The sequence below is a fragment of the Pristiophorus japonicus genome, unplaced genomic scaffold, assembly GCF_044704955.1.
Source record: "Pristiophorus japonicus isolate sPriJap1 unplaced genomic scaffold, sPriJap1.hap1 HAP1_SCAFFOLD_305, whole genome shotgun sequence".
In the NCBI taxonomy this organism is placed as follows: Eukaryota; Metazoa; Chordata; class Chondrichthyes; family Pristiophoridae; genus Pristiophorus; species Pristiophorus japonicus.
This window is the reverse complement of record NW_027252835.1, coordinates 491897-516036: the sequence shown is the minus strand read 5'-3', so window position 1 is coordinate 516036 and position 24140 is coordinate 491897. Positions and strand designations below refer to the sequence as shown.

The 24140-nt window shown below is 46.4% G+C and overlaps 1 protein-coding gene across 1 annotated transcript in view; it reads right to left on the bottom strand.

Moving 5' to 3' along the window:
* LOC139249340 (probable G-protein coupled receptor 139) overlaps positions 1-23766 on the bottom strand; it is a 128053-nt gene extending 104287 nt beyond the window's left edge. Inside the window, exons 1-2 of the mRNA XM_070872322.1 lie at positions 23698-23766; positions 22350-22443 (exon numbers count right to left, since the gene is read on the bottom strand). Coding sequence (XP_070728423.1) covers positions 22350-22443; positions 23698-23766 — 163 coding nt within the window. The remainder of the gene's footprint in view (positions 1-22349; positions 22444-23697) is intronic.
* Between the last annotated feature and the right edge of the window lie 374 nt (positions 23767-24140).

Below are 24140 nucleotides of genomic sequence, written 5' to 3'. Positions count from 1 at the left end.
TGTCCCCATATCCCCATATCCCCATATCCCCATATCCCCATATCCCCATGTCCCCATGTCCCCATATCCCCATATCCCCATATTCCCATGTTCCCATGTCCCCATATCCACCATGTCCCCATATCCCGATATCCCCATATCCCCATATCCCCATGTCCCCATGTCCCTATATCCCCATATCTCCATGTCCCCATATGCCCGTGTCCCCCTGTCCCCGTGTCCCTGTGCCCCCGTGTCCCCATATCCCCATATCCCCATGTCCCCATATCCCCATGTCCCCATGTCACCATATCCCCATGTCCCCATATTCCCATATCCCCATATTCCCATATCCCCATATCCCCATATCCCCCATATCCCCATATCCCCATATCCCCATATCCCCATATCCCCATATCCCCATGTCCCCGTATCCCCATATCCCTATGTCCCCATGTCCCTATATCCGAATATCCTCATATCCCCATGTCCCCATGTCCCCATGTCCCCATATCCCCATATCACCATATTCCCATATCCCCATGTCCCCATAAACCCATATCCCCATATCCCCATATCCCCATGTCCCCATATACCCATGTCCCCATATCCCCATATCCCCATATCCACATATACACATGTCCCTATATACCCAAATCCCCATGTCCCCATGTCCCCATATACCCATATCCCCATATCCCCATATCCCCATGTCCCCATATCCCCATATCCCCATATCCCCATATCCCCATGTCCCCATATCCCCATGTCCCCATATCCACATATTCCCATATCACCATATTCCCAGATCCCCATGTCCCCATATCCCCATGTCCCCATATCCCCATATCCCCATATCCCCATATCCCCATCTCCACATGTCCCCATATCCCCATATCCCCATATCCCCATGTCCCCATATCCCCATATCCCCATGTCCCCATGTCCGCATATACCCATATCCCCATCTCATCATATCCCCATATCCCCATGTCGCCATGTCCCCATATCCCCATATCCCCATATCCCCATGTCCCCATATCCACATATTCCCATATCACCATATTCCCAGATCCCCATGTCCCCATATCTCCATTTCCCCATATCCCCATATCCCCATGCCCCCATGTCCCTATATCCGCATATCCCCATATCCCCATATCGCCATATACCCATATCCCCATATCCCCATATCCCCATGTCCGCATATCCCCATATCCCCATATCCCCATAACCCCATATCCCCATATCCCCATGTCCCCATATCCCCATATCCCCATATCCCCATATCCACATGTCCCCATATCCCCATATCCCCATATCCCCATATCTCCATATCCCCATATCCCCCATATCCCCATATCCCCATATCCCCATATCCCCATATCCCCATGTCACCATGTCCCCATGTCCCCATATCCCCATATCCCCATATCCCCATATCCCCATGTCCCCATGCCCCGTATCCCCATGTCAACATGTCCTCATATCCCCATGTCGCCATGTCCTCATGTCCCCATATCCCCATATCCCCATATCCCCATGTCCCCATGTCCCCATATCCCCATATCCCCATATTCCCATATACACATATCCCCATATCCCCATATCCCCATGTCCCCATATCCCCATATCCCCATATCCCCATATCCACATGTCCCCATACCCCCATATTCTCATATCCCATGTCCCCATATCCCTATGTCCCCATATCCCCATATCCCCATATTCCCATATCTCCATATCCCCATATCCCCCATATCCCCATATCCCCATATCCACATATCCCCATATCCCCATATCCCCATGTCACCATGTCCCCATGTCCCCATATCCCCATATCCCCATATCCCCATATCCCCATATCCCCATGTCCCCATGCCCCCATATTCCCATATCCCATGTCCCCATATCCCCATGTCCCCATATCCCCATGTCCCCATATCCCCATGTCCCCATGTCCCCATATCCCCATATCCCCATATTCCCATGTTCCCATGTCCCCATATCCACCATGTCCCCATATCCCGATATCCCCATATCCCCATATCCCCATGTCCCCATGTCCCTATATCCCCATATCTCCATGTCCCCATATGCCCGTGTCCCCCTGTCCCCGTGTCCCTGTGCCCCCGTGTCCCCATATCCCCATATCCCCATGTCCCCATATCCCCATGTCCCCATGTCACCATATCCCCATGTCCCCATATTCCCATATCCCCATATCCCCATATCTCCATATCCCCATATCCCCATAACCCCATATCCCCATGTCTCCATATCCCCATATCCCCATGTCACCACATCCCCATATCCCCATATCTCCATATCCCCCATGTCCCCATATCCACATATTCCCATGTTCCCATATCCCCATATCCCCATATCCACATACCTCCATATCCGCATACCCCCATATCCGCATATCTCCATATCCCCATGTCCACATATCCCCATATCCCCGTGACACCATATCCCCATATCCCCATGTCCCCACATCCCCAAATCCCCATATCCCCATGCCCTCATATCCCCATATCCCCATATCCCCATGTCCCCACATCCTCAAATCCCCATATCCCAATTTCCCCATATCCCCATATCCCCATGTCCCCATATCCCCATATCCACATATCCCCATGTCCCCATATCCCGATGTCCCCATGTCCCCATGTCCCCATGTCCCCATATCCCCATATCCCCATGTCCCCATATCCCCATGTCCCCATGTCCCCATGTCCCCATGTCCCCATATCCCCATGCCCCCATATCCCCATATCCCCATATCCCCATATCCCCATGTCTTCATATCCCCATATCCCCATATCCCCATATCCCCATATCCCCATGTCCCCATATCCCCATATCCCCATATCCCAATATCCCCATGTCCCCATATCCCCATATCCCCATATCCCCATGTCCCCATATCCCCATGTCGCCATGTCCCCATGTCCCCATATCCCCATATCCCCATATCCCCATGTCCCCATATCCCCATATCCCCATATCACCATATTCCCATATCCCAATGTCCCCATATCCCCATATCCCCATGTCCCCATGTCCCCATATCCCCATATCCCCATATCCCCATATCCCCATGTCCCCATATCCCCATATCCCCACATCCCCATTTCCCCATATCCCCATGTCCCAATGTCCCCATCTCCCCATATCTCCATATCGCCATATACCCATATCCCCATATACCCATATCCCCATGTCCGCATATCCCCATATCCACATATCCCCATATCCCCATATCCCCATATCCCCATGTCCCCATATCCCCATATCCCCATATCCCCATGTCCCCATGTCCCCATAGCCCCATATCCCCATATCGCCATGTCCACATATCCCCATGTCCCCATATCTCCATATCCCCCATATCCCCATATCCCCATGTCCCCATATCCCCATATCCCCATATCCCCAATATCCATGTCCCCATATCCCCATATCCCCATGTCCCCATGTCCACATATCCGCATATCCCCATATCCCCATGTCCCCATATCCCCATATCGCCATATCCCCATATCCCCATATCCCCATATTTCCATGTCCGCATATCCCCATGTCCCCATATCCCCATGTCCCCATGTCCCCATATCCCCATGTCCCCATATCCCCATATCCCCATATCCCCATATCCCCATGTCCCCGTATCCCCATATCCCCATATCCCCATATCCCCATGTCCCCATGTCCCCATAGCCCCATATCCCCATATCGCCATGTCCCCATATCCCCATGTCCCCATATCTCCATATCCCCCATATCCCCATATCCCCATGTCCCCATATCCCCATATCCCCATATCCCCATATCCCCATATTTCCATGTCCGCATATCCCCATGTCCCCATATCCCCATGTCCCCATGTCCCCATATCCCCATGTCCCCATATCCCCATATCCCCATATCCCCATATCTCCATATCCCCATATCCCCATATCCCCATATCCCCATGTCTCCAAAACCCCATATCCCCATGTCCCCACATCCCCATATCCCCATATCTCCATATCCCCCATGTCCCCATATCCACATATCCCCATGTCCCCATATCCCCATATCCCCATATCCCCATATCCCCATATCCCCATATCTCCATATCCGCATATACCCATCTCCGCATATCTCCATATCCCCATGTCCCCATATCCCCATATCCCCATGACCCCATATACCCATGTCCCCATGTCCCCACATCCCCAAATCCCCATATCCCCATGCCCCCATATCCACATATCCCCATATCCCCATAACCCCATATCCCCATGTCCCCATATCCCCATATCCCCATGTCCCCATATCCCGAAGTCCCCATGTCCCCATGTCCCCATATCCCCATATCCCCATGTCCCATATCCCCATATCCCCATGTCCCCATTTCCCCATGTCCCCATATCCCCATATCCCCCATGCCCCCATATCCCCATATCCCCATATCCCCATGTCCCCATGTCTTCATATCCCCATATCTCCATATCCCCATATCCCCATATCCCCATATCCCCATGTCCCCATATCCCCATATCCCCACATCCCCATATCCCCAAGTCCCCATATCCCCATATCCCCATACCCCCATGTCCCCATATCCCCATATCCCCATGTCCCCATGTCCCCATATCCCCTTATCCCCATATCATCATATCCCCATATACCCATGTCCCCATGTCCCCATATCCCCATATCCCCATATCCCCATGTCCCCAAATCCCCATATCCCCATATCACCATATTCCCATATCCCAATGTCCCCATATCCCCATATCCCTATATCCCCATGTCCCCATATCCCCATATACCCATATCCCCATGTCCCCATGTCCCCATGCCCCATATCCCCATGTCAACATGTGCGCATATCCTCATGTCGCCATGTCCCCATGTCCCCATATCCCCATATCCCCATGTCCCCATGTCCCCATCTCCCCATATCCCCATATTCCCATATCCCCATGTCCGCATATTCCCATGTCCCCATGTCCCCATATCCCCATATCCCCATATTCCCATATCCCCATGTCCCCATATCCACATATTCCCATATCCCATGTCCCCATATCCCCATGTCCCCATGTACCCATATCCCCATATCCCCATATCCCCATGTCCCCATGTCCCCATATTCTCATATTCCCATATCCCCATGTCGCCATGTCGCCATATCCCCATATCCCCATATCCCCATGTCCCCATATCCCCATATCCCCATGTCCCCATGTCCGCATATACCCATATCCCCATCTCATCATATCCCCATATCCCCATGTCGCCATGTCCCCATATCCCCATATCCCCATATCCCCATGTCCCCATATCCACATATTCCCATATCACCATATTCCCAGATCCCCATAGCCCCATATCCCCATATCCCCATATCCACATGTCCCCATATCCCCATATCCCCATATCCCCATATCTCCATATCCCCATATCCCCCATATCCCCATATCCCCATATCCCCATATCCCCATATCCCCATATCCCCATGTCACCATGTCCCCATGTCCCCATATCCCCATATCCCCATATCCCCATATCCCCATGTCCCCATGCCCCGTATCCCCATATCAACATGTCCTCATATCCCCATGTCGCCATGTCCTCATGTCCCCATATCCCCATATCCCCATATCCCCATGTCCCCATGTCCCCATATCCCCATATCCCCATATTCCCATATACACATATCCCCATATCCCCATGTCCCCATGTTCCCATATCCCCATATCCCCATATCCCCATATCCACATGTCCCCATACCCCCATATTCTCATATCCCATGTCCCCATATCCCTATGTCCCCATATCCCCATATCCCCATATTCCCATATCTCCATATCCCCATATCCCCCATATCCCCATATCCCCATATCCACATATCCCCATATCCCCATATCCCCATGTCACCATGTCCCCATGTCCCCATATCCCCATATCCCCATATCCCCATATACCCATGTCCCCATGCCCCCATATTCCCATATCCCATGTCCCCATATCCCCATGTCCCCATATCCCCATGTCCCCATATCCCCATATCCCCATATCCCCATATCCCCATGTCCCCATGTCCCCATATCCCCATATCCCCATATTCCCATGTTCCCATGTCCCCATATCCACCATGTCCCCATATCCCGATATCCCCATATCCCCATATCCCCATGTCCCCATGTCCCTATATCCCCATATCTCCATGTCCCCATATGCCCGTGTCCCCCTGTCCCCGTGTCCCTGTGCCCCCGTGTCCCCATATCCCCATATCCCCATGTCCCCATATCCCCATGTCCCCATGTCACCATATCCCCATGTCCCCATATTCCCATATCCCCATATCCCCATATCTCCATATCCCCATATCCCCATAACCCCATATCCCCATGTCTCCATATCCCCATATCCACATGTCCCCACATCCCCATATCCCCATATCTCCATATCCCCCATGTCCCCATATCCACATATTCCCATGTTCCCATATCCCCATATCCCCATATCCACATACCTCCATATCCGCATATCCCCATATCCGCATATCTCCATATCCCCATGTACACATATCCCCATATCCCCGTGACACCATATCCCCATATCCCCATGTCCCCACATCCCCAAATCCCCATATCCCCATGCCCTCATATCCCCATATCCCCATATCCCCATGTCCCCACATCCTCAAATCCCCATATCCCAATTTCCCCATATCCCCATATCCCCATGTCCCCATATCCCCATATCCACATATCCCCATGTCCCCATATCCCGATGTCCCCATGTCCCCATGTCCCCATGTCCCCATATCCCCATATCCCCATGTCCCCATATCCCCATGTCCCCATGTCCCCATGTCCCCATGTCCCCATATCCCCATATCCCCATATCCCCATATCCCCATATCCCCATGTCCCCATGTCCCCATATCCCCATGTCCCCATATTCCCATATCCCCATATCCCTATGTCCCCATGTCCCTATATCCGAATATCCCCATATCCCCATGTCCCCATGTCCCCATATCCCCATATCACCATATTCCCATATCCCCATGTCCCCATATACCCATATCCACATATCCCCATATCCCCATGTCCCCATATACCCATGTCCCCATATCCCCATATCCCCATATCCACATATACCCATGTCCCTATATACCCAAATCCCCATGTCCCCATGTCCCCATATACCCATATCCCCATATCCCCATATGCCCATGTCCCCATATCCCCATATCTCCATAACCCCATATCCCCATGTCCCCATATCCCCATATCCCCATAACCCCATATCATCATATCCCCATATCCCCATGTCCCCATGTCCCCATATCCCCATGTCCCCATATCCACATATCCCCATATCACCATATTCCCAGATCCCCATGTCCCCATATCTCCATTTCCCCATATCCCCATATCCCCATGCCCCCATGTCCCTATATCCACATATCCCCATATCCCCATGTCCCCATATCCCCATATCGACATATACCCATATCCCCATATCCCCATATCCCCATGTCCGCATATCCCCACATCCCCATATCCCCATAACCCCATATCCCCATATCCCCATGTCCCCATATCCCCATATCCCCATATCCCCATATCCACATGTCCCCATATCCCCATATCCCCATATCCCCATATCTCCATATCCCCATATCCCCCATATCCCCATATCCCCATATCCCCATATCCCCATATCCCCATGTCACCATGTCCCCATGTCCCCATATCCCCATATCCCCATATCCCCATATCCCCATGTCCCCATGCCCCGTATCCCCATGTCAACATGTCCTCATATCCCCATGTCGCCATGTCCTCATGTCCCCATATCCCCATATCCCCATATCCCCATATCCCCATGTCCCCATATACCCATATCCCCATATCCCCATATGCCCATGTCCCCATACCCCCATATTCTCATATCCCATGTCCCCATATCCCCATGTCCCCATATCCCCATATCCCCATATTCCCATATCTCCATATCCCCATATCCCCCATATCCCCATATCCCCATATCCCCATATCCACATATCCCCATATCCCCATATCCACATACCTCCATATCCGCATATCCCCATATCCGCATATCTCCATATCCCCATGTACACATATCCCCATATCCCCGTGACACCATATCCCCATATCCCCATGTCCCCACATCCCCAAATCCCCATATCCCCATGCCCTCATATCCCCATATCCCCATATCCCCATGTCCCCACATCCTCAAATCCCCATATCCCAATTTCCCCATATCCCCATATCCCCATGTCCCCATATCCCCATATCCACATATCCCCATGTCCCCATATCCCGATGTCCCCATGTCCCCATGTCCCCATGTCCCCATATCCCCATATCCCCATGTCCCCATATCCCCATGTCCCCATGTCCCCATGTCCCCATGTCCCCATATCCCCATGCCCCCATATCCCCATATCCCCATATCCCCATATCCCCATGTCTTCATATCCCCATATCCCCATATCCCCATATCCCCATATCCCCATGTCCCCATATCCCCATATCCCCATATCCCAATATCCCCATGTCCCCATATCCCCATATCCCCATATCCCCATGTCCCCATATCCCCATGTCGCCATGTCCCCATGTCCCCATATCCCCATATCCCCATATCCCCATGTCCCCATATCCCCATATCCCCATATCACCATATTCCCATATCCCAATGTCCCCATATCCCCATATCCCCATGTCCCCATGTCCCCATATCCCCATATCCCCATATCCCCATATCCCCATGTCCCCATATCCCCATATCCCCACATCCCCATTTCCCCATATCCCCATGTCCCAATGTCCCCATCTCCCCATATCTCCATATCGCCATATACCCATATCCCCATATCCCCATATCCCCATGTCCGCATATCCCCATATCCACATATCCCCATATCCCCATATCCCCATATCCCCATGTCCCCATATCCCCATATCCCCATATCCCCATGTCCCCATGTCCCCATAGCCCCATATCCCCATATCGCCATGTCCACATATCCCCATGTCCCCATATCTCCATATCCCCCATATCCCCATATCCCCATGTCCCCATATCCCCATATCCCCATATCCCCAATATCCATGTCCCCATATCCCCATATCCCCATGTCCCCATGTCCACATATCCCCATGTCCCCATGTCCCCATATCCCCATGTCCCCATATCCCCATATCCCCATATCCCCATATCCCCATGTCCCCCTATCCCCATATCCCCATATCCCCATATCCCCATGTCCCCATGTCCCCATAGCCCCATATCCCCATAACGCCATGTCCCCATATCGCCATGTCCCCATATCCCCATGTCCCCATATCTCCATATCCCCCATATCCCCATATCCCCATGTCCCCATATCCCCATATCCCCATATCCCCATATCCCCATATTTCCATGTCCGCATATCCCCATGTCCCCATATCCCCATGTCCCCATGTCCCCATATCCCCATGTCCCCATATCCCCATATCCCCATATCCCCATATCTCCATATCCCCATATCCCCATATCCCCATATCCCCATGTCTCCAAAACCCCATATCCCCATGTCCCCACATCCCCATATCCCCATATCTCCATATCCCCCATGTCCCCATATCCACATATCCCCATGTCCCCATATCCCCATATCCCCATATCCCCATATCCCCATATCTCCATATCCGCATATACCCATCTCCGCATATCTCCATATCCCCATGTCCCCATATCCCCATATCCCCATGACCCCATATACCCATGTCCCCATGTCCCCACATCCCCAAATCCCCATATCCCCATGCCCCCATATCCACATATCCCCATATCCCCATAACCCCATATCCCCATGTCCCCATATCCCCATATCCCCATGTCCCCATATCCCGATGTCCCCATGTCCCCATGTCCCCATATCCCCATATCCCCATGTCCCCATATCCCCATATCCCCATGTCCCCATGTCCCCATGTCCCCATATCCCCATATCCCCCATGCCCCCATATCCCCATATCCCCATATCCCCATGTCCCCATGTCTTCATATCCCCATATCTCCATATCCCCATATCCCCATATCCCCATGTCCCCATATCCCCATATCCCCACATCCCCATATCCCCAAGTCCCCATATCCCCATATCCCCATATCCCCATACCCCCATGTCCCCATATCCCCATATCCCCATGTCCCCATGTCCCCATATCCCCATATCCCCATATCCTCATATCCCCATATCCCCATGTCCCCATATCCCCATATCCCCATATCCCCATGTCCCCAAATCCCCATATCCCCATATCACCATATTCCCATATCCCAATGTCCCCATATCCCCATATCCCTATATCCCCATGTCCCCATATCCCCATATACCCATATCCCCATGTCCCCATGTCCCCATGCCCCATATCCCCATGTCAACATGTGCACATATCCTCATGTCGCCATGTCCCCATGTCCCCATATCCCCATATCCCCATGTCCCCATGTCCCCATCTCCCCATATCCCAAATATTGGTGGTATGGTAAGTAGGGCAGTCGTTAGCGTATACTTATAAATATATATTGATAGATTAAACGAATGGACGATTCAGTGGCAGATAGATTCCAAACAGGTAATTGTGTGGTCACCCATTTTAGATCACAAAGTTTAGATCCGAGTCCTAATTAAATGGAGCACAGCTCGGAGGGATGGATTTCCAAAGTGGTTTGCAGTCCAAGTGCCCATCCTGCTAACCTGCAGTAGCAAGTTACAAATATATTCGAAACAACTAATGGCATGTTAGGCTTTATAACTAGGAGTTGGACTATAATGCAATGGAAGTTTTTCTTCAACGGAACAGAGATGTAGTTAGACTATATCTGGAGTACTCTAAGTTATAGAATATAATAGATTCATAGAAGTTTATTGCACAGAAGGAGGCTGTTTTGGCCCATCCTGTCCGTGCCACGGTTATTCAGCCTAATCCCACTTTACAGCTCTAGGTCCATAACCCTGCAAGTTACGGCACTACAGGTGCACATCCAAATACTTTTTTAATGTGCTTAAGTTTTCTGCCTCTACCACTCTGTAGGCAGTGCATTATAGACAACCACAACTAACTGCATGTGGAAATTTCACATCACATCTCCTGTAAACTTTCACCAATTACTATAAATGTATGCCCGCTGATTGTTGAGCCCTATGCTATGGGAAATAAGCCGTTTCTATCCATTATATCCAGTCCATTTGTGGGCTCGGCCCCCTAGAAATGATAGGCTGGATTGGAATGTGTACAGTTCATACTCACCATAATGTTACCAGGTTGCGACGGGTTAAATTATGAGGAGAGATTACATAAACTAGGCCTGTACTCCCTGGAATATAGAAGGTTAAGTGGTGATTTGATTGAGGGTTTTAAAATTTTGAAACGAATTGATAAGATAGATAGAGATAAAGCTTTTTTTCCACCGTTCGTGGGGGAGTTTACGACAAGAGGAAATAATGTTAAAATCAGAGGAAGGCCATTCGGCAGAGAAGTTTGGAAAATCTTCTTTACGCAAAGGGTGATGGATTTATCTTCTACAAAAAGCAGGATATAGTAGCTCAATTAAAAATGTTAATTTTAGATTAATAGTTTTTGCTAGACACTGGTTAAAATGATGTGAAGCCAAAGCAGATTGATGGAGTTACAATAGAGCTCAGCCAAGAATGAACAAAAGGCGAATAGGCACAAGGGGCGGAATGGCCTAATCATGTTCCTGTGTTCATTCAATTGGCAGAACACCTATTATCAATAAAGAAACGTTGTCTTGAAGGGTTAATTAAAATATATTATTTGCAGAAATTATGGACCGCTTACACGCTTTTATAACAAACAAGCATTAAATCTAATTGTCAAACCAGTTGGTTGAACATTTACCAGGAACAGAGTCACATCAGTTGAATTTTAATTCCAACCCATGAACATCTCGGCCATCATGGTCATGGGCACGCTGCAGTGCAGTGCTTGGAAATTCGGCAAATTGCTTGGAGACTCAAAATTTAGTTTTCAGCGCAGAGCAAACTTCACGTCTGCATACTATGCAAACGTGGGAGGATTTTAACCTTGTGTTCAACTGTGGGCGGTGAAAAGCTGTCCCACAAAAGCACAGCACCAGGCAAACAACGCATTGAACTGATCGTCCGTAACTTGACAACAAACCCCCGTGCTTTAACCCACAGAACATATAATCTTCCCGTCAACACTGAACATCTTTGAATGAATAATGTTAAAATGCGCGTCAACCACCCAGTATCAGAAAGCTTAGATTGAACCAGCGCATAAAGAGATATCTCATAAGGTATGGAGTAAACTGATGTGGGTAGCGATGGAGAGTGACAGAGAGAAAGTCATATTTGGACGGATAAACAGATCCCCAATGAGAAAAGCTTACAGAAATTAACTGCAACTGAAATAGATATACAGCGAGACTGACAAGCGGAAAGAAAGTCAGAATCAGAGAGAAATAGAGTGAATCATAGAGAGAGAAAAAGAGAACCAGCACATTAAAGGTGAGAAAATCCCTGCTGGCACGGCCGGAAATTAAATCCGTGAACTGAGGTTTACAGGTGAGAACACAAGATAACTGAGAGAGGATTGTAGCATCACAGAAGCATGGAATGAGACACTTTCCCCAGAGCACGGCAAACTGTTCACCATCAATTAGTTACTCAATTTGCTTCGAGAGGTTGTCACCCCTCAGCTTAAGAGTGTGCAGGTAGAGAGGGAGTGGGTGACGAGCAGACAGAATAGCAGTACTCGGCAGGTAGTGCACGAGGTCCCGAGTCCATCTCACTCGTCAACAGACATTAGCTTCTGAGTACCGGTGTGGAGATAGCGTCTCTGGGGAGTGCAGCCAGATCCAAATCCACGGCACCGCAGGTGGCTCAGCTGCACAGGGGAGGAGGGAGAAGAATGGCAGAGCTATAATGGTAGGAGATTCAATAGTCAGGGGAGCAGACAGGCGTTTCTGCAGCCGCAGCCGTGACACCAGAATGATATGTTGACCCTCTGGAGCCAGGGTCAAGGATGTCACCGAGCGGCTGCAGGGCATTTTGATGGAGGAATGTGATCAGTCAGAGTTCATTCTCCATACTGTTACCAATGACATAGCTATAAAGAGAGATGAGGTCTTGCAGGCAGAGTTTAAGGAGCTATGAGAGAGATTAAAAAGCAGGACTTGAAAGGTAGTAATCTCAAGAATACTCCAGGTGCCACGAACGAGTGAGTACAGAAATAGGAGGATAGAGCACGTGAATGCATGGCAGGAGAGATGGTGCAGGAGGGAGGGCTTTAGTTTCCTGAGAAATTGGGTCCACTTCTGGCGGAGTTGGGACGTGTACCGAATGGGTTGCACCTCAACAGATCCGGGACCAATAACCTCGCGTGGTGGGGGCTGGAGGTGTCGTTTGTTCGTGCTGTGGGGGAGGGTTTAAACTAGTTTGGCAGGGGGATGGGAACCTGAGAATAGATTCAATAGGGAGGCGAGTAGAGTTTGAATTAAAAAGCAAAAATGTAGAAAGTGACCTGTAGGACAGAAGAAACAAGCCGAAAAAAACGGTAAAATATAAATTTTAAAGCTTTTTCTCTAAATGCACGTAACATTCCTAACAAAACAGATGAGTTGACGGCACAAATCGATAAAATTAGTATGATCTGATAGTTATTACAGAGACGTGGTTGCAAGGTTACCAGGACTGGAAACTAAATATTCAGGAGTATTTGATATTTTGGAAGGACAGACATAAAGGAAAAAGATGAGGGGTGAGCTTATAGAAACATTTAAAATAATGAAAGGGATAGACAAGATAGAGGCAGAGAGGTTGTTCTGGTCAGAGAGACTAGAACTAGGAGGCACAAACTCAAAATACGGGGGAGCCAATTTAAAACCGAGTTGAGAAGGAATTTCTTCTCCCAGAGGTTTGTGAATGTGTGGAATTCTCTGCCCAATGAAGCAGTTGAGGCTAGCTCATTGAATGTATTCAAGTAACAGATAGATAGATTTTTAACCAATAAGGGAATTAAGGGTTACGGGGAGCGGGCGAGTAAGTGGAGCTGAGTCCACGGCCAGATCAGCCATGATCTTGTTGAATGGCGGAGCAGGTGCGATGGTCTAAATGTCCTACTCCTGTTCCTAATTCTTATGTTCTTATGTTAAGAGGTGGGGTCACACTGTTAATAAAAGATGGGATCAGTACATTAATGAGAAATAATATCGGCTCAGAGGATCAAGAGGTTGAATCAGTTTGGGTGGAGTAAAAGGAACAATAACAGGAAAAAGTCGCTGGTGGGCATAGACTATAGGCCCCCGAACCGTAGCTACATGGTTGGACAGAGTATAAATCAAGAAATAATGGAGACTTGTAAAAAAGGAACAGCAATAATCATAGGTGGTTTAACCTTCATATTTACTGGAAACACCTAATTAGTCAGGGTAGCCTTGAGGAGACGTTCATAGAGTGTATCCGAGATAGTTTACTTCGACAGTACATGCTACCCCAACCAGGGCGCAGGCTATCTTAGATCTAGTACTGTGTAATGAGACAGGATTAATAAATGATCTCGTAGTAAAAGATCGGATAGGAATGAGTGGCCATAATATGGTTGAATTTCAAACTCAGTTGGAGGGAGAGAAATTTGGTTCTCCAACCAATGTCCGAAGCTTAAATAAGGGGGACAACAAAGGTTGGCTAAAGTAGATCGGAAAATAGACTAAAGTGTGGGACGGTTGTAGAGCAGTCGCAGACATTTACGGACATATTTTATAACACGGAACAAAAATGTATCCAATGAGTAGGAACGACTGTAAGAGAAGAGATAACCATCCGTGTCTAACTAAGGAAATAACGGAGGGTTTGAAATTGAAATCAAAGGCACACAATGTGGCGAAGACGAGTGGGAGACTAGAGCAGCAGAGAACGATTAAAAACATGATTGAAGAGGGAAGATAGATTATGAAAGTAAACTCGAACGAAATATAACAACAGATAGTAAGAGTTTCTACAGATACATAAAATGGAAAAGATTGGCTAATATGAATGTTGGTCCCCTGGATGATGAGATTGGGGGTTAATATTGGAGGTCAGGGAAATGGCAGAGACATTAAACAAATATTTTGTATTGGCCTTTGCAGTAGGTGCTACTAAAAACAATCCAAGAGTGGATAATCAAGCGAATGTAGGCAGGGCTGAAATTAATACTATCACTATCAAAAAGGAAGTACTGCTAGTAAAATAATTGGACTAAAGGCGGACAAGTCCCCTGGACCTGATGGCTTTCATCCCAGGATCTTAAGTGAAGTGGCTGCAGAGATAGTAGATGTATTCGTTATATTTTCTCAAAATTTCCTGGATTCGGGGCGGATTGGAAAACCACAAATGTAACGCCCCTATTTAAAAATTGAGGCAAGCATAAAACTGGAAATTATAGACCAGTTAGCCTAACATCTGCCTTTGTGAAAATGCTGGAGTCCATTATTAAGGAAGCAGTAGCGGGACATTCAATCAAGCAGAATCAGCATGGTTTTATGAAAAGGAAATCATGTTTAACAAATTGCTGGAGTTTTTGAGGATGTAACGAGTGGATAAGGCGAAACCAATGTATGTGGTGTATTTGGATTTCCAGAAGGCATTTGATAAGGTGACACATAAGAGGTTACTGCACAAGATAACAGCTCACGGGATTTGGAGTAAATCAAAGATAGAGGCTTTTCTATATAAGAGAAAAAACAGCGTCTGGATAAATGTGTCATTTTCCTGTTGGCAAACAGTGACTAGTGCAGTGACGCAGGTATCGGTACTGGGTCCTCAACTAATTACAAACTATATTAATGACTTGGATGAAGGAACCGAGTGTAATGTAGCTAAGTTTTCTGATGATACAAATAGGATCGGAATGCAAATTCTGATGAGGACACAAAAAATCTGCAGAGCGATATAGTTAGGCTAAGTGAATGGGCAACAAGTTGGCAGTTGCAATATAAGAGGTTACCTACTTTGACAGAAATAATAGAAAAGCAAATTATAATTTAAATGGAGAAACGTAGCAAAGTGATGCAATACAGGGACAGATGAGTGTCGTTGTGCATGAAACACAAAAATTAGTATGCAGGTACAGAAATTAATCAGGAGGGCGAATGGAATGTGCGTTTATTGCAAGTGAGATAGAGTATAAACCAGATTGGTCCTGCTACAATTGTGCCAGGTAGTAGTGCGGCCACACCTGGAGTACTGTGTGCAGTTTATTCTCCGTATTTAAGGAAGGATATAATTGCAATGGAAACTGTTCAGAGAAAATTCACTCAGTTGATTTCGGAGATGAGGAGAGTTGACTTATGAAGATAGGTTAAGTAGGTTGGGACCATCAGCAGTGGAGTTCAAAAGCATGAGAGGTAATCTTATCGAAACTAATAAGATAATGAGGGGGCTCGACACGTTAGATGCAGAGAGCATATTTGCACTCATAGGGGAAAGTAAAACTAGGGTTCATCGACTTAGAATAAGGGACCGCCCATTTATAAGAACATAAGAACGTACGAAATATGAGCAGGAATAGGCCATACGGCCCCTCGAATCTGCACCACCATTTAATCCGAAAATTGCTGATCGGATCATGGATTCAGGTCCACTTCCCTGCCTGCTCCCTGCAACTCCGTAATCCCTTATTGGTTAAGAAACTGTCTCTGACTTAAATTTATTCAATGTCCCGGCTTGCAGAGCTCTCTAAGGCAGCGACGTCCACAGATTTACAACCCTCTGAGAGAAGAGATTCCTCCTCATCTCAGTTATAATAGGCGGCCCCTCTTTCTAAGATGATGCCCCCTAGTTCGAGTCTCCCCTATCAATGGAAAGCTCCTCTCTGCATCCAGCTTGCCAAGCCCCCTCTTTTACATTTAGGTTTTGATAAGATCCCCTCTCATTCTTCTGAATTCCAATGAGTAGAGGACCAGCCTCCTCAATCTTTCCTCATAAGTCAACCCCCTCATCTCCGGAATCAACCGAGTGAACCTTCTTTGAACTTCCTCCAAAGCAATTATCCTTTCGTAAATATGGAAACCAAAACTATACACAGTATTCCAGGTGTGGCCTCACAATACCCGATATAACTGTAGCACGACTTCACTGCTGTTATACTCCATCTCCTTTGCAATAAACGCCATGATTCCACTGGCCTTCCTGATCATTTGCTGTACCTGCAGACTAACCTTTTGTGTTTCATGCACAAGTACCCACAATTCCCGCTGTACTGCAGCACGTTGGAATTTTTCTCCATTTAAATAATAGCTTGCTCTTTGCTGTCAAAGTTTTTTCTGTCAAAGTGCATGACCTCACACTTTCTAACATTATACTCACACATTGGTTTTCATCCCACCTTTATATCGTCAGCAAACTTCGTTACGTTACACTCGGTCCTTTCTTCCCAGTCGTTAATGTAGATTTAAAACTGAGATGAGGAGAAACTTATTTTCTCAATCGTTGAAAATCGATGGAATTCTCTTCCTCAGAGAGCTGTATAGGCTGGGTCAATGAATAAATTTAAGTCGGAGATAGACATATTTTTCAGTGATAAGGGAGTAAAGGCTTATGGGGAGGCAGCAGGGAAGTGGAGCTGCGTCCTTGATTAGATCTTCCATGATTTATTCAATGGCGGAACAGGGTCAAGGGGACAAATACTCCCACCCAGAATTCTTATGTTCTTATGTACTTAAGAAAGTTCTGATCGCATCTGTAGCAACCAACTGTTCAGGCAATTCATTCAAAACCTTAATTAATTTGTGAATAAGTCAGTAATCTCCTCATCTCAACTCCGGTTCATTTGTCAGCTAAATTGGTAATTTAAATCTGAGATTGATAGATTTTTGCTAGATAATGGTAGGAATTGATTTGGTGTCAAAGCAGATGGATGAAGTTAAGATATTGGTCAAACATTATCTCACTAAATGGTGGAACCGGCTCGAGGGTTCGACAACCCCTGCTCTTATTTTCCGTCAATCAGCAGAGCATCTGTTGTAAATGTAGGTACGCTTCCTGGAATTGTAAAATATAAATACAAAACCTTTCTTTCCAATGATTATAATATTTTACCAAGTTATCATAACAGACAACATCTGCTAGTACTGAAGCTCAAACCCAAGCCAACATTCGCACAGTTGATTTTCAGTCCAAAACCTTAATCACTCAGCCATCCTGACGATTGAAGCAAAAAGTGCAATTTTCGACAATTGAACAAATTCATTCCACACCAAATACCAATCCATTGATAATGCCAGTGATTTGAAAGCTGCTGTAAAAAAAAATAACATCAATTACTTTTCAGATTCCTGGCCCTCATTCTCCCTATCACGATGGTCGTCCAATACCTCTGATCATCCATTCTCCACCAGGACGGCTTGAGGCTCCTCCACTTCTTCATTGAACGGATGTTCAACCAGTTCCCATCTACCGTCAATTCATCCGCCTGGCGGAACTTGATTTAAACTGGCATTGGACAACTTCTCCTTTGACTCCACACGCTTACTGCAAATTAAATGTGTTGCTCGGGTATCCCGCAAGTGGCCTAGATATGCCTGTATTTCAATGGTATATGAGGAACATTGTTTGTTCTAGTCCTACTCATGTCCGATCCATCACCCCGTTTTCTGGTACATTGATGAGTTTATCTGTGCCATTTTCAGCTTTCGCAGCAAACTCGAAATTAAGTCAACTTTGCTTTAAATTTCCACCCTTCCCTGTCCTAAACATGGCCCATCTCCGACTCTTCCCTTCCTTTCCTCGATTTCGCTACCTCCATTGCTGAGAATAGTCGGCCGACCAATACCTACTATAACCCCACTGATTCCCACATCTACCTTAATTACACTTTTCCCCACTCGCTTTCTATAAGGACTTCATTCCATTCTCCCAGTTTCTCCATCTCCATCGTATCTGTCCTGACGATGGCAAAGTCAATACCAGTGCTACCGATATATAGCTAAATTTTTCTCCAGCAAGAAAAACCCACGACCCGAGTACACAAGACCCTCGACCTTCTCCTGCCCATTTCCCGCACTTCTGCTCTCATCCATTCTCCTTCCTCGCAGAACCATGATAGAGTTCCACTTGTGCTTAACATTCAACCCACTAACCGCCACATTCAACGGATCATCCTGCCCCATTTCTGACACATCCAACGTGGTCCCACCATCAAATACATCTTACCCTCCCCTCTCTCTTCAGCAGTGCAAAGGGACCAGTCTATCCGGCACGCCGTAGTCCACTATCCAATCACCACCAACAACGCTTTCCTTCCCACAGAGCCTTCCAGTGCAAGCGCAGGAGAAGCAACACGTGGCCATTTTCTCCTCCCGTCCCACAGTCCAGGCCAGTATAGGTGAAACAACCACTTACTTGCACTTCTTTCAACATAGTATTCTGTATCGACTGCAATCTCCTCTACATTGGGGCGACCAGGCACATATTATGTGAGCAATTTACCGAGCAGCTCATTTCAGTCCGCAACAAGAACCCCAAGCTTTCGGTCGTCTGTCTCGTCCTCCTACACTGTTCCCATGAAGCTCAACGTAAGTTCGAGGAACAGCAGCTCATCTTTCCATTAGGCACTTTACAGCCTTCCGGGCTCAAAGTTGAATTCAACAATTTCATAATTCTAACCACTGCTCCCATTTTCTCGGACAGTAGCTGTTAGTAATGATTTTGCTATTCTCTCTTACCCTTTCTCTAGACGCATATTATTTTTCTTGAAGTGTCCCTTTATCATGCCCTTTAGGTTTTGTCATGAAATCATTTCTGCTTTCCACCATGTGACAGGATTTCCTTTTCGCTCTTTCCTGCCCTCCACCTCTCCCTGCTTAAGTACATGCTTAAAATCTGTTACACCTCCAAATTCTGACAGTTTTGATGAAATATCATCGATGTGAAACATTATCTCTGTTTCTCACTTCACTAATGCTGCGTGTCTTGTTGTATATGTTCAGCAATTTCTGTTTGCATTTCCTATTCCCAGCATCCCCAGTATGTTGCTTCAGAAAAAGTAACATCAGTGCTATGGATGAGAGGTTTTGTTATCAAGTGGTGATGAGGCGATCCTGTCAAACCGGAAAGAGCGGGTTCAACCTCTGTCTGCGCTTTCAAAGAAGTCCCCGTCGATCTCCTGTTGTGACGAGCAGTCCATAATTATCTCAAATAGTAATAGATCAACAGGTTCACTGACCCGGGAGTTTGAAAAACCATTGAATGTTTCTGAGTCCGTTAATGTTCCCAATCTTTTGGTAAATGTATTTATCTGAAGTCACGTGCAGAACATTATTATCCGTTTCCCACAGGACTAAAAGAACCACACCGAGGTAGAGGATGATTATCCGAGAATGAGAGAGTACTGAAGGAGACTTTTCGGCCCATCATGATTGAGCCGGCTTTGTGAAAATGCTATCCAATCGGACCCACTTTCCACATAGCCCTGCAATTGGTTCCCAGCAAATGTTACCCAATTCACGTTTGATGGCAAGCATTTCAAGAAAATTTCATAATTCGCTACAATGTACATTAATTGAAGGAACAACAACACCAAACTAAAAATGTTCAAACCGTGGTTAACAAAAGAAATGAAAGATATAATTAGATTCAAGGAAGAGATTTATAATATTGCCAAAAATAGTAGTAAGCCTGAGCATAAGGAAGTTTTGAGAATTTAAAAAGCTGTGTGCTGTCAATCCCGGATCACGCTGTGTCTGTTTAAAAACGATCTATTGTCAGCCCTGAACCTTTCTTTGACTGTGTAAATGGGACGTGCTATCAGTCCTGGATCATTCTGCGTGTGTGTAAAAGGGACGTGCTCTCAGTCCGGGATCATTCTGTGCCTGTGTAAAAGGGATATTCTCTTAGTCCAGGATCATTCTGTGTGTGTGTAACAGGGATATATTCTTTGGACTGGGTCATGCTGTGTGTGTGTAAAAGGGATATTCTCTCAGTCCAGGATCATTCTGTGTCTGTGTAAAAGGGACGTGCTCTCAGTCCTGGTTCATTCTGTGTTTGTGTAAAAGGGATGTGCACTTAGTCCCGGATCAATCTGTGTGTGTGTAAAAGGAATTTGCTATCTGACCTGGAACATTATGTGTTTTTGTCTGTTTCAAAGGAGCGTGATTACAGTTCTGATTACCGAATATTTAAGATTATGTGATCGAAAGCGCATTTGGATTACCTGCGTGTGTGCGGACCCACTTTGCAATTCTTCTGTTCTGTAATTCAATATATGTTTATCTTTACGTGAAAAACTTTTTGTCACAATAGTGGCCCTGAAAAAGTTCACAATTCTCTTCACACAAATGCATATAATTACGTCATTGCATTTCATAGTATGGAAGGAGGCCATTCCGGCCCATCGTGTCCACGTTTGCCGAACAGGAGCTATCCAGCCTCATCCCAATTTCCAGCTTTTGTTCCGTACTCTTGAAGGTAACGGCACTTTAAGTGCAAATCCAGGTACTTTTTGAAACCTGGGCAGGGTATCTGCCTCGACCATCCTTTCAGCGGTGTGTTACAGATCCCTCTGGGTGAAAGATTTTCTTCACAAATCACCTCTAAACCTCCGACCAATTACAATTAATCTTTGCCTCATATTTGTTGACCGCACTGCTAATGGAAATAGGTCCGACCTAACACCTCTGTCTAGGCCCCTAGTAATTATATTTCCATGATTACCGTCTCCGCTCAGCCTCCTCTGTTCCAAAGAAAACTAACTCACCCTGTCTAATCTTTCCTCATAGCTCAAATTCTCAGGTCCAGGCAACATTCTCGTAAATCTCCTCTGTATCCTCTCCAATGCAATTACATAATTCCTGTAATGTGCTGACACAGTACTCTACCTCTGGCCTAACTAGTGTTGTATAGAGATGAAGCATAAACCCCCTGCTCTTAAATAATGTGCAATGGCTGATAAAAGCAAGTATTCCATATGTCTTATCAATCACATTATCAACCTGGCCTGCAACGTTCCGTTACACTTCTTAGTGTCCTACAATTTATTTTGTATTCTCTTGCCATATTTTCTCTTTAATTATATATTAATAATTTGAGACATGTCATGAGCTGAGTGTAGCAAGCTAGGTAAAAAAAGGTGTATTAGAAATGAATTTTCAGGTGATTGACAAAGAGCCACATACATCAAATATTTAACAAAATACCGAAGGGGATGGGACTGGACCCACGCGTGCAGAACACAATGGATTCATAGTCCCCCGCGTTATCAAGTCGGCCACCGAGTGCCGCAACACGATCAGCCATCTCGTTTACTGATTTTTACATCCGAACAGAACTCCCTTGCGAAAACAAGCCTTCACCGCTTGTCCTGCCCGTGCACCCAAATCGACAATATTCAAAAAATCTACAATCAGCTTCTGTAAGCAAAGGGCCGTCCGTTACGTCAGGTGAGGGAATGTCAGAAATGGTCGGTTTTGAGACAGATTCAGAACGGAGAAAGACATGTTTCGCCCGGTGAGTTAAATGACCATGACAGGACTTCGTTACTATTGAAGTAAATCACCTTATTCATTCTGCCTCGCGCCAGTGCCATCACCAGAAAAACTGTTGCGGGGAGAATTATGAGCAAAATAAAGGAGGGTTATTGATTATGGAAGGCAGAAAAGGTGGGAGAAGAGGTTGGTTTGAAGGAGTAAATAAGTTCAACTGCTATAAACGTAATATCTGTTTCATTTAGTAAGGATCAATGTTTCGCTGTGCTCTATCAGCAGGTGTAGGAGTGAACAAAAGATATAAAGCGAGATGTGTGGTGAATGGGATTCAAACCGAGGTTGCTGCGGCCACAACACAGCTTACTAATCACTTTTCGATCACGGCGCCGCACACCAGCTGCCAGAGCTTTCTTCTGACTGCAGCAAAGTTACACACGGCGGTGGTCAGGAAATATGTAGTTTATGTGATTAAGCAAATTCAACCCCGCCAGAAATTATAGCAGCGTTGATATGCGACCAAGGCCCCGCACCATCTCGGGCCTTACTCCAGAATGGGAACTAGTGCAACCCAGTTACGTTTAAAATGATTGCAGCTATATCACATGGCAAGAAACTCACCCTTTGTGAACCATGAAGACAGTAATTGCCAGCCCCGCTGTGAGGCAAACCGAGAATCTTTGTTTACTCGACAGGCGCTTTGACTAGTTAAGCCACGGAGTGAAACCACGCCTTTGAATTATCGCCTCCACTCACTCATATCTATCAGCTACCTGTCACTTCCATTTGGAGTTTGAGTCTCTTTTTTATTTAAGCTTCTGCCTTATCTATTCATGTGTGCCAATGCTGCCTGTATCTCTCGCTGCATTTATCTCGATGACAATCTGTGCATTGATTCTGAATGGATACCTATGTTTGCCTCTAACATGAAATAAATGAAGGACTCAGACAATTCCTCCTCTGATACTAGGGACCTAAAAAGCCAAAATTTATAACAAGATACTGTTTATTGTGATCCAGAAAATACAATATTCCATCTGGAACGATTTAGATTAAATTCTGTGCGAACGAGATTATGACACACCATTATAGCAACCATTTTAAACAAACAGAGAATGAACCCGGACAGACGGCTCATCCCCTTAAGAGGGGAAACAGAATGAATAAAACACAGATCATTACGTAAAACTCAGCAGATTGTGCAGATTCTGTGGATGAAAAACTCGGTTTCACGTTCTGTCGGATAACCATTCCGATATTTTAGGAAAAAGTTACAGATTACAGATTTACTCAACAAAATTAGCGCCTGTAAAAAACACGCAGCGAGAAAGGACAAAAGTGAACGCCTTTGATACAGTGGAATGCAGGATCGATTAAATAATGAATGGCATAATGGGGAATTGGCAAAGTGTGTGGGAATCGGCTAATAAGGTAACAAACGATGGTCTAGAGGAGGTGTTAGTGGGAACACCAGAACCATTACCAGACTATGATTATGATACAATATGTTGAACCTAATGTTAAGGCTAGAAGACTATAACATGCCAAAAATATTGGGTGTCAACGTCTTTTAATCAGACCACGCAACATGGCCAGCCCGGATTGATTTTCTGTCCGGTTTGTAT